This window comes from Marmota monax, unplaced genomic scaffold (assembly GCF_021218885.2).
Source record: "Marmota monax isolate L192 unplaced genomic scaffold, Marmota_monax_Labrador192_F-V1.1 WCK01_AAM20220418_F8-fsc00059, whole genome shotgun sequence".
Classification (NCBI taxonomy): Eukaryota; Metazoa; Chordata; class Mammalia; order Rodentia; family Sciuridae; genus Marmota; species Marmota monax.
In genome coordinates this window covers 6,621,525-6,634,059 of record NW_026693595.1, presented here as the reverse complement: position 1 = coordinate 6,634,059, position 12,535 = coordinate 6,621,525, and the positions used below count along the sequence as shown (strand labels likewise).

The following is a 12,535-nucleotide window of genomic DNA, read 5'->3' as shown; positions in this document are numbered from 1 at the left end:
CCCTACTCCAATTGAGGTGACGTGTATACCACGCCGGCAGGCCGCTGAGCCTGATCCGCCGGTCTGTTGCAGGTCTGCCTACCTTGCAGGCGCGGGCGGCGGCTCTGCCCTGCCTCTCCTGCCATGCCCGCGGACCGCTGGGCCTGATCTGCAGGTTGTTCGCATGTCTGCCCTCCCTGCTGGCACGGTTGGTGGTTCCGCTCCGCCCCCACTCCAATTGGGGTCACGTGACCACCACACCGGCGGGGCCTGATCTGGGCGAGGGCGAAGGCTCTGCTCTGCCCCTACTCCAGTTGGGGTGACGTGTGTACCACGCTGGCAGGCCACTGGGCCTGACCCGCCAGTCTGTCGCAGGTCTGTCCACCTTGCGGGCGCGGGTGGCAGCTCCGCTCCGCCCCCTCTCTAATTGGGGTCACACGACCACCACGCCAGCGAGGCGCTGGGCCTGCTCCGGGCGCGGGCGGCAGCCCGGCTCCTCCCCTCTTCTCGAAGACAAAGCGAGAGAGACTCGGGTGTCTGTGATTCACCCTCCCTACCAGGAGACCAACTGTTTCTGTCGCCGCTGGTATTGATGAAGTTCTCTCATCCGCCACTTTCTGATGACATCACATCTCTGCCATGTTGGTATCCTATGCGAATGGCAGCACTTCGTTCCCTTTGCCCGGTGACCAAAGCAACGGGTGAGTCCTGACCGGCCCTCACAGGCCCCGTCTCAGTCCTGTTGCCACTGCCCACGAAGGCTCGGTTGGTATTTACCTCCACAGTACTCAGCAGGACCCGGACCGAGAAGCAGTTTCCGCGGGCTCCTTAGCCCTGGGCCAGAGCAGTTCCGGGAGCCGGAACTCAGCCGCTCCGTGCTCGGTGTATGCTCTGATAAGAGCAGGCTCCAAGAAGCAGTCTCCGCGGGTCATCTAGCACTGAGCCTGAGTAATCTGTTTGCAAGCCGCAGGCGAATGGCAGCCTGGAATTACCTGTTCTATGGCTGAATGAGCTGCGGTCAGTCGAAAACAGGGATGGTGACGTTAGCTCTCCAAGATGGTGGCCGCTGGCCTCCTCTGTGATCTGACCGGTGTTGAGAACCGAATTGGACCGCTTCCTTCCCCCGTCTCGAACCCAGAATTCAGCACTGAGTATGGTGCTTGCACGGCTGGCAGAAACTGCAGCGCTGTATCCCTGGGTCGCTATCTCTTCGTTTCCCAGCGTGCGCTGCAGACTCTAGCCGCGGGGCGATTTGCTGAATAAGCAGTATTACCCTCTGTGCGACAAATCTCTCATGTTTGAGTCCCCGCAGCCGATCCTCGTGCGATGGAAATCCTTCCTCCAGGTTCCGGAGCACCCCACTATTGCTGGAAATTCCTAACAAGATAGCCTTTAGCAGTCCTGACTCGTCATTCTCCCACACAGTGACGCGGCACATGGGGGCAATGCACTCCTCTCGCCGCCATCTTCCGTCTCCCCAATGACTCTTAAGTTTGTTTTTTTTATGACATCCCATATCCACTGGATGTTTTGCTCGTGGTTTCTTACCAGCCTTTCTGCGTTGACTATATTCTTTTCGAGTTGATAAACTTTGTCTACATTATCTGATGTTCTGACTTCTGTTTGATCTAGTCTATTTGTAATATTCTCATTTGAGTTTTTGGTTTGGTTTATGGTTTCCTGCATTTCTAGGATTACTGTTTGATTTTTTTAAAAAAATCTCTATCTCGTGGTAGAGTTCATTTTTTGCTTCTTGAATCTGCTTATGCAATTCATTTTCAAAATATTCTTTCATTGTTTGGACTTGCTGTCTAATGATTTCTTTAAGATTCCATATTATTTGATTCTGGTATGCCTTGAGTTCTTTCTCTGTCCATTTTTCTGATACCTCTAGGTTCTCCTGTAAATTTAAGTTGTCCTGCATTGTTTGTAATCCTTTTTTCCCTTGTTTTTTCATGGTGTTCGTGTTACTTTCCAACTCTGTTTAACTGCTGTGTTTCTGTTTTCTCCTATAAATTTGTTTTGGTTTTGTATATCTCTGTGGTCTCTCCTTTGTGGTGGGAGACTATGCCTAGAGATGTTGGGCTTTATTGTAATTTAAAGCTGATTCTCTCGATTCATAAAAGGCTTACGGATTCTGTAGGCATATAGTGATCTGTTGTTTGGTCTTAGGACTTTATGTTTAGGTTGGGTGCTATGATGGTATGAAGGTTAGTATGTCTTGTCTACTTTGGAAGATTGCTCTACTGAAGGGGGATATTAACAGGCGAATGGATCAGGGTATTTGGTAATAGCTAGGTATTTAGGAGCCCTATAGACAGCCTCGAAACAATCACCTATTTGCATTTAGAAAATTACCCGTAATGGAAGTCGTAATGCTTGGGATGAAAGTTAGGGGGAAGGGGAAGGAAGGAGTCCTTAAAGAGAAAGAGGGAGAGAAAGATAGGTAGAATAGAGGAGAATGGAAAGAACAATAAAAATTGAAAAGGGAAAAGAAAGAAGGACAAAAAAAGATAAATGAAGTCTTAGAGTTCTATTTTCTTCTCTTCCAGTAGGCGGAGCTGTGCCCTCCGAGCCGACCTTCTGCCCTCTATGTGCCAGCAGCAATCCCAATAAGTCGACTCCTCTTCCCCTACTGGTCGTCTCTCTAGTCCTGTTAGTCCAGAGCTGTTTCTCTTCTCCGGCCCCTCCCCCTCTTCCTCCTGCCAGCCAGCCAGGCCCCGCTCACAGGAGGCGATCTCCAAGGATCTGGTTACACTTGCAGCCTCACTGCGTGCCCTATTTCCTGAACTACTTAGCACTCTCTCTGTCATTCATCTAGACCCCAGGGTTGTGGAGGGGTGATCTGGGAACCCACAGTTTAATTTGTCCGGACCCCTTTGGTGGCCATGCCCCTGGGAACTGGCGGCTAAGGCCTTGGGTGTCGCCGCTGGTGGTAGGGGGAGTTGGGGGTCGGAAGTCCCCTCTGCTTCTCTAGGCCCCTACAGTCACACCCACGCCGCTGGCGGTAGGGGTAGTTGGGGTTCGGGAGTCCCCTCTGCTTCCCTAGGCCCCTATAGTCACGCCCATGGAGCTCTGGGGCGAGATTTTTGAGGTTTCCCACCTGTATGTATCTGGTGGGAGTGGGAGTCACACACCCGCTAAAGCCAATTCCGCTGGGAAGGGATCCTATCTGCCGAACTCTGGTGACATCAGCTCTCTGCTATGGCGGGCCCCAGACTCCTTGCCGGGGTGTCCGATGGGAGGGGTGGGTCTGGCCTGTCTCTGGTCTGTCCCAGTCTCAGATTCAGTTCTGGTTTGCTTTTTCATGAAGGCTTGGTTAGCAACCTCTTCATAGGGTCCCTCCACCGCGCAGTGCTGAACTGCCTCCTACTGTGCTGATCGCCAGGCAGCGGAGGCGCGGAGCGGCCCGGACCTCCAAGCTGCCGTGGCTGAAATTCACCCGTCTGGGGCAATCTGTCACCTCCAATAATCCCTAATTCCCCAGCAGATCTCACTTCAGCAGAATTTTGCTGGGAGTTTCTCAGCAGATAGAATCTAAACGTTCTAATGCATCTCTCTGTCCACGTGGTTGAGAAGGTACTGAAAGCGCTGCCTCCCCGCCCGCTGCCATTTTGAGTACTACTTATTTATTTTTGATATCAGGAATTGAACCCAGGGGAGCTTAACCACTGAGCTATAATCCAGCCCTTTTATTTTTTTATTTTGTTGAGGGTCCTGGCTGAAGCTAGTCTGGAACTTAAAATCCTCCTGCCTCAGCCTCCCGAGTTGCTGGCCACAGTCACAGGAAACCAAGGAGCTAAAACTCCAAACCTCAGTTCTTGTGTTCCCACAAAAAAAAATTTAAAGTCAGACACCAAAAGCCATGCAAGAGAACTTTATTATAAGTGACAATAGAATGGAAGTGAAGGTGAAAATAAAGTGAAAGCAAAGTAAGGCTCAAACAGAGAATGACAAAATAGACAATGCTGTCACCAAATTATTACTGTTTGGCGTTTATCAGAACTGGGGACACTTTTGTACTCTTTGCCAATCAGGTGTTCAACATCTCTTTCACATCAGGTGGGTCAACAGCTGGTCAGAAGTTACCTCAGTGCACCTGTGTCCACTAAAGAAACTTCCCACCCCACCATCCCCCCCATCCCGCTTCTGAACTAGTAGGAGACATTTGGCACCATAACTTAGTTTTATCTTGACCCTGTTGAGAGTTAGTCCCTTAAATCCTTCTTTCTTGAGCCCTCCAACCCCCATTGTAGCTCTTTTACTTTTATCTGTTTGTTCTCAAGATTTGTGTACTAATGTTTTTCAGCAGGTTGTGTGCAACAAATTGTTTACTCATCTGTCTTGGCAGTAATTTAATGAAAACTTTAAGAATAACTTAAAGTAAACCTGTGACCTTGACATACATGTTACAGCTCATTGCTAGCTATTACCAAACACTACCACACCTGACAAGTTTCTTAAATCTATGGCTTTGTGTCTTACTTCAGTTTTGGAAAGTTCTTATCTCTTCACATATTGCCACTGACCCATTTTCTTTGCCCATCCTTTTTTAGAAATTTTATCAGATCATTAGATTTTCTTAGTCATCTGTATCTCTTATATATCTTATACATCTTTTATATTTTTCATCTTTATGATTTTGCTTTCTATAATTTATGCTTGTTCTTGGTGCTTTGTTTTCTTGTGTCTGTGTTTCCAGTGAGCTGCTTTGTTTTTAAACCTTTATCTGTGCTAATTCTTTGAGGATGAAGTAAATTCCTACAGAAGGAATTTTTACCAAAGAGCATTGGATGCTTTCAATCCAGGATCATAATATATTGAATTCTCAGCTCAAGAGGTTTTGAACTTTGTAGGTAGATTATGTAACTTAAAGATACAAACACAAACATGTTTGAAGCTAACTTGTGGCTAGTGATTCTCAGGGAGACCTTTTGTTTGTTTCTTGGATCAAGCCATAGATGAGACAGTCAGTTTTGCTTTGCTGTCCCTACTGGTGGTGTTGGTGGGGATGAAGAAGTTGTTTATCCTTCTACTGAGGAAGGGTAGCTTCTTGGGGGTGGTTTTCTATAACACTCTGCACATTGGGTAGCTTTGCACTTTGTCTGCAGTCCCTCTGCCAGGAGATCATGCAAATAAACCCTCAGGGTCACCTAGTTGGGTAGTTGCCCTCAAGGTGAAGACCAATTTCATTTTTTCACTCTGGTTTTCCATTTGCTTTAATATCTTGGCCAGAACTCCTTACTTTCATGCTAACTGATAAATGCATTTATGAAGACAGTTTATTCATTCTTTTAGTTTATAGTAGGAAAATCAGTAAGGGTACTTCATTAGACATTCTGCTGGAAATGAAGATTTAAAACTAGTATTTTTGAAGTTCTACAATTTTAGTGTTTGAAGTATTCTGATTACAATCTAATCTATATAGACAACATCTATAAATTATTATCATTTAGCCATTAGATACCAATAATTTATCTTTTTACCACATGCTGCTGATTCCCAGTGAAGAAGATGGATGAATAGATGGGAGGTGTGGAGCAGTAGTACCTCTAAAAGCAAGAAATAAGTAAATACCCTTCTTTCCGATTCTATGTTGCTTAATGTTCTTTGTAGCCTTGTAATATAATTCCCTCTGAATTCAGAGAAGAGTACATGGTGAAGAAGCCATGAGCTACCTGTATGGGCAGGCTAATTTTGATTTCTGGAAATGCTCATGTAAGAGTCAGTATTCATTTTTAACATTTTCCAACTAGGGAATATTTCAAGGTTTAACTGTTATGCTTTTATATATATTGGCCCATTTTGAAATGCAGTCAATGCATGCGATAAAAGAATAGCATAACTATTTTTAAAGGATAAATAACTCTAGATATGCAACTCCTCTGGTAGTGTTTGTGAATTAATATTGAATTTTAATTTTGTTTTGCTAAAAATTTAAATTGTTGACTAAGTAGTAATTGACACGTGGCCAGTTATGGTTTTACTACTAATAAAATGTCAAGATTTCCTTATTGGGAGGGGTCAAAATATTAGAAGAAATAAAAAAAATCATAATAATCCTTTATGGTACCTTTGGTGAACAAGAGTGTTGGAAATTTTATTTCTTAAATAATGTATTTTGATAATAAATATTTAAAAATTATTCTTTCATCAGGTTCAGGACTTCTGGAAATCTTATAATCACCCGTGAGATTGATGTGGCAAAAAATCAGTCCTTTTGGTTCATCAACAAAAAATCTACAACCCAGAAAGTGGTTGAAGAACAAGTTGCAGCCTTAAATATTCAAGTGGGCAATCTTTGCCAGTTTCTACCTCAGGTATGGTAGAAGTAAATGTAAAAATGGGGAAGTTTTGTTTCTAGTATTTACTGTTTATGCCATATGAGAATAGAAATATTTTCCAAGAGATATTATAATGATTATCATTTACATTGAACACATAGTACTTTTAATACTAATAGTTCTTTGTGAAAGAACTCTTACCACTTATAGTATAATGTTATTAATTTCAGTTAATAAAAAACATCTCAGTTGCTCAGTCACTTTAGTTTAAGTGTATTATTTTTAAGTACAGAGTAGTTTCAGTAGCTTTGTGCTTCATTTGCGGAACCTAAATTTTGTCAGTAAACAGCTTTTTAATCAAGGTGTTTGCATAAATATTGAATATACTAAAACTCTTGTATGTGTACCTTCTAAAATCTTGTTATATATTAAATTTATTTAAGAATTAAAAATCCTGATAATGGATGTTAAATACCTTTTACATTTGTCTTTGAATGCTGTTTAATGACAGCATTATTCATTTTCTTCAGAAACATAATGATTTAATTAAATAAGTCCAACTTAAGTAAAAACTTAAAATCTGAAAGTTTTTTTCATTTATCAGCTCATGTCAGACTATCTCAAAAGTAGATATTTGAAATTGCCTTTTTTTTTTTTTTTTTTTTTTAAACTTGGAACATTCCATCTGATATGTGAATAGTGATCACTTCAGTCCAGGAGACTATTTTCTCTTTTATCCATAATCTGTTTATGATCCATGTAATTTCAACCTATAAATTATTGAGATAGAAATGTTTTAAAAGTTACCAAAAAGATGATCATTTCTGCTGTGTTGTCTTTATTAAAGAATAATATGTAACGTGTTTATGAGACTCATATCTCAAAGTTTTAAGTGTAATCACAGAATAAAACACATTTTAAAGATATTTATAAATTATCAAGTTGCTGATATTTAATGTTTATGCTCTAGGACAAAGTAGGAGAATTTGCAAAACTCAGCAAAATAGAACTGCTTGAAGCTACTGAGAAGTCAATTGGTCCTCCAGAAATGCACAGGTATCACTGTGAACTCAAAAACTTCAGGGAGAAAGAAAAACAGCTGGAGGTATTTATAAATATTCAACTCATATCTGTTGTCCCTTATTGATTTCTATGTTATGAACTGTAAAAGAGTAAGTAATAGTTCTGTTCATTAATTGAATTCATATTTGTGATTTTTTTTAACCCAGGATAATGACATCAGTTAAATGACAAAAAAGGAGAATGGATTTGATATTGTAAAGTTTGACAATTTGAAGACTTGTTTTCATTCAAGCTGTTGTCCAAACATTAATGTGTTCTGAGTATTCACTCTCTGCTGACAAAACACACTTAAATATTAATTTCATAACAGTCTAAGATGTATTTTCATTTAGGAATAAAAGTTTGAAAAATTTAACAGCAGTACTTGTTATTAATTGAGTTTTTAAGAAACCAGTAGCACCATTTTGGATTTTTCCCTCAGGAAATCGTGATATTTTGTCATTGAGTCAGTACCTACTAAATATCTTGTCAGGAACCATGAAAGTTTTTAGGTAATACAGCAAATGTAAATGTTGTATTTAATATAACACCTCTGTCGAACCAGCTTTCTCTGTATTTTTTATCAGCTACATAAAGGTAGACTTTATAAGAGAACTAAACATTTAGTTGCGGTGTTAAGTATTTTCATCTTTAAGAAATTTATAAATAAAAATATCCTTTACGGCATAATATTTGTAAAGGTATTTTATTTAATAGATCTTTAGCCATACCCTTCATCTAAAATAAATAAATACATTTTCATAATGAGAACTCTTATAAACAGACACTTTCTGTTCAAATATAACTGTCTGTACTTGGTAATATGTATTTATTGTAGTAAAATGTTTTTTTTTTTTTGCACAAATTAAGAGGGAATGACCAAAGGAGCTGTTTTGAGCTTTTTATAATTATTTTACCCTACTTGAGATACTCCTTCAATTCTTTTACCTTTTTTCACATCAATCTACTACTCCCACCTGAAATACTCCTCTAACTTACCATCTTTTGAGAGAAAAATGATCATATATTCTACCATGTTCTGAGTGCATCTTTGTATTTGTTAATTCACAGTATAAAGCTGATAGTTTGAGCATCCCTAATCCAAAATTTGAATGCTGCAAATTCAAGGCTTTTTGAGTGTCATATTGGTTCTCAGAAAACTTCAGATTTTGGAGTATTGAATTTTGGGTTTTGGGATTAGCGATGCTTAATTGGTAACATCTATGCAGATATTTCAAAATCTGAAAATTATGAAATCAAACACTTCTGGCTCCAGTCATTTTGTATAAGGAATACTCAAACATGTATTAAGTGAATTGTTTCTACCCCTGAAGTAGATGAGACAGATAGCTCTTACAAAGCGCCTGCAAAATTCTTTATTGTGAAATTTTGCTGGCATTATTTTTCATTGTTAAAAGATTTGACCTGTTGTCATTTTTTTTTTTCATTTAAACTGATTGTTAAACAAATATTTATTTTAGACTTCTTGCAAAGAAAAAACTGAATATCTAGAGAAAATGGTTCAGAGGAATGAAAGATACAAACAAGATGTTGAGAGGTTCTATGAAAGGAAACGACACTTAGATTTAATTGAGATGCTTGAAGCAAAACGGCCATGGGTGGTAAGTCTTAATTATTACAGAGGCAAAATAGGTGAATCTTTAAGTAGTGGAATAGTTATAAAGAATGCATTAATTATGTGTTCAAATTATTTTTTGCTTTATATAGTATACATATTACAATTTATACCTCTCTTACTCTTTATAATATAGATGTGTGCTAGTTGTTTTATAACAAATTGTCAGTTGAGTCAGTATTAATTCTTTCAGATTTTGGTCCATGAAAGCTAGTTCTTTGATATTTTCAAAATGTTAGATCTAAAAAGATTTATGTAGGTCAAAACATTAAATCTTTGAATGTTCTTAGGTCATTAAGAACTTACTTGAGATATGCCACTGATAAAAAATTCAGCTACAAATGTAGCTGAAATGTCTTAACTAAAGTTCTCTACTCATGTTTCATAATTTTCCTGAGGCTACTGTGTTTTTTCTAATCACAGTGGGATATATTTCATACCTAAGTCTACATTATGGGCTAAAGATTAATGTTCCTCCATAGGTGGAACAAAATAAGTAAGGAAAGTTTCCTAGTGTTTTTTCAGAAGTTAGATTGGAAATAATATTAGATTTTTTAAAAAGTGAGCCGCATATGGTGGTGTACACCTGTAATACCAGTGGTTTGGGAGGTTGAAGCAGGAAGATTGCAAGTTCAAAGCCAGTCTCAATAATTTAGTGAGGCCCTAAGCAATTTAGTTAGACCGTTTCAAAATAAAATGTAAATAAAAGATGGAGATGTGGCTTAGTGGTTAAGCACCCTTGGGTTCAATCCCTGGTACACACCCCGCCCCCCAAAAGAAGTGACTTGGATTATAAACAATAATATGATTGTATTTGTGGTATCACTCCCCTGCATTTCATAATTACATTATTCTTAATTTTTTTCCTTTATTTTCCTCTTCTTGACTGCATTTTCCCTGTGTCTATTATTTTTCTTTCTCTGACATTATCTTCTGAAGTCTTAGTTTCCCCAGTCTTTTTAAAAATTTTCTTCTTTTTTTATTTACTCTAATGAATATTTGTGTTCTTCTGTATATACTGTATTAGCACTCCACTTATAAATTTACTCACCAAATATTTATTAATTCTTGTGACATGAAGAGTGTCATTTTTACCCAGCTAGCTAGCAACATGCTTCTTTTCATTTTTCTTTGACCTATTTTCCTTTTGTAATTTTCATTCATTTTTACCTTTCAGAATTGTTTCTTTTGTTTCTTTATATATCGCTAAATCCTTTCTTACCGGAGAGATTAGAGGAAAATCTTATTTTAGTGACAAAATATATTTTTTAGATTTTTTTTTCTGCCTGTACTTTGATTTTAGAATATGTATTGGTTTAAGCTGATTAGTGCATTAACTTTATTTCTTGAATTATTTGCAAGGAATATGAAAATGTTCGTCAGGAATATGAAGAAGTAAAACTAGCCCGTGACCAAATGAAGGAAGAGGTCAGAAAACTTAAAGAAGGACAGATTCCTATGACACGTCGGATTGAGGAAATTGAAAGGCAACGCCATAATTTGGAGGCTCTAATCAAAGAAAAGGTACTTTGCTTATTCAGTTTTGCATTCTCTGAATTTTATTTTAGCAAATATTATTTTCAGCTATTTCAAAGTATTTTCTAATTTACTTGTAAATTTTATTACTTTGTTTCTTTAACTAAGAGTTACTATAGGGCTTTCAAGAGCTTGTTACTGTTGAAGGATTGTTACTTTATAGAAATTCCAAGGTATAAAAAGAGAAAAATAAAATCTGATTGTTTTAATTACAAAATGATTTATAATAGTATTTCTAGAAACATTGAACTCCTTTTGTGAATTTGTTTTCTCTGCTTTGTAATTATACACCCTTTTGGAGGAAAATGATACAGAAAATCTGTTATTTGTTGGAGTAAATAATATAGTCATTACTTGCGTTTTAAAAGTATAACCTTTATGGTCATGACTTTTAACCTTTAAAGGAACTTTGGGGTCAGAGATTATTTTGAGAATGATTTAAATTCCTGCTTTCCAAATGTATTACTCTTCCCTTATCTCAGGGGGTATATGTTCCAAGACTTCACTTTGAATGCCTGAAAGTGCAAATAGTACTGAACCCTATTGATTATTTCAAATTTGAGAGCAAGAAAGGATTATAGATACTTTTATCTAGAAAAATATTCTCACTTCATAGTTAAGGATACTAAATCTCAAAGATAACATGTCTTCTTAAAGAATTTAGAACTAATAAATATCAGTCAGTGTCATGTTCGTGGTGATTGGTTATAGTTAGGGTGTGTGTATTAATCAGCTTTTTGTCACTGTGACCAAAATACATGACACAAAACAACTTGGAGGAGAAAAGATTTATTTTGACCCACAATTTCGGAGATTTCAGTCCATGGTTGGCCTGTTTCTTTGCCTTTGGCCAGAGGTGAGAGAACATCATGGCAGAAGAGGGTATGACTAAGGAAAGCCACTCAACTTTTGACAGCAAGGAACCATAGAGAGAGGTGGAGAGCAAGGAAAGGCCCACAGATAAGCTATGGTCCCAGGGCACATCCCTCAGTGATTTACTTTCAACCATGCCCTACCTGCCTAAGTTTCCACCTCCTCCCAGTAGTTCATTCATAATATTAACCTATCAAATGGATTAATCTACTGATGAAATTATATGGTTCTTATGATCCAACCACTTCCTAAAAGCCCCACTGGACATTACTGTTTTGGGGATCAAGTCTTGAACACATGAGCTTTTGGGAGACATTCCACATCTAAACCATACACTTGGGTTTATAATTGTTTTGGGTTTTTTGTTGTTGTTGTTTGTTTGTTTGTTTGTTTTGGTTCCAGAATTGATGTTTCTACTAAATTTTTTTTATAGTGAAAAAAACGTGGACAGTAAATTCCAAGTCTCTAAAGTATCATATTTAAAACCCTTGTTTCACTTATCTTTTATAACAGAAACCTAGCTATTGAGACATTGTCATTATCTCTTGGCCTAATTTGTTTTTGTAGAAATCTATATAGCCTAATGTTTTAAAATTATTTTCCTGAAGAAGTGCTCTTGGATTCTGAGGTGGCACATTAAATCAGTCTACATTTTTTTCTCACACATGCTAGGCAAGTGCTCTACCACTGAGCTACATTCCCAACCCTTTTATTTGGAGAAAGCTTTGCACTCAATTTTTATCATTCTTCCGCGTCCCAAGTAGCTGGGATTACCAGTGTGTACCACCGTATCTGGCCTGATAAGTATGTATGCATATTCTCTAGCTATTTTTAATATTGTTTGGAATAACCTTTTGTAGATTTCTATACTGTTTATATGTGTTGTGATATTATGAATTTGAAATAAATAAATTGAGAAAGTACTGTTGTGGGTTAACTCATATAACATTATTTGGATGGGTAGAGCCACATGCTGATTTGAGTTTTTAATTACCTTTTCCCCTCCTGGTTCTTACAGGCAACAGACATTAAAGAGACATCTCAAAAATGCAAACAGAAACAAGATGTTATAGAAAGGAAAGATAAACATGTAAGATATCCTGTTGAAATTATTATTTCCTTAATTTGCCCTTACTTTTATGTTCAGATCTAGATAATGAGTCAA

At 38.1% G+C, this 12,535-nt stretch overlaps 1 protein-coding gene across 4 annotated transcripts in view; it reads left to right on the top strand.

Annotated features, from left to right (window-relative positions):
- Smc5 (structural maintenance of chromosomes 5) overlaps positions 1–12,535 on the top strand; it is a 103,993-nt gene that overhangs the window by 36,296 nt on the left and 55,162 nt on the right. For all 4 annotated transcript variants that reach the window (XM_046459413.1, XM_046459411.1, XM_046459412.2 and 1 more), the window contains exons 4-8: positions 6,137–6,299; positions 7,234–7,368; positions 8,807–8,947; positions 10,324–10,485; positions 12,389–12,460. In XM_046459413.1, coding sequence (XP_046315369.1) covers positions 6,137–6,299; positions 7,234–7,368; positions 8,807–8,947; positions 10,324–10,485; positions 12,389–12,460 — 673 coding nt within the window. The remainder of the gene's footprint in view (positions 1–6,136; positions 6,300–7,233; positions 7,369–8,806; positions 8,948–10,323; positions 10,486–12,388; positions 12,461–12,535) is intronic.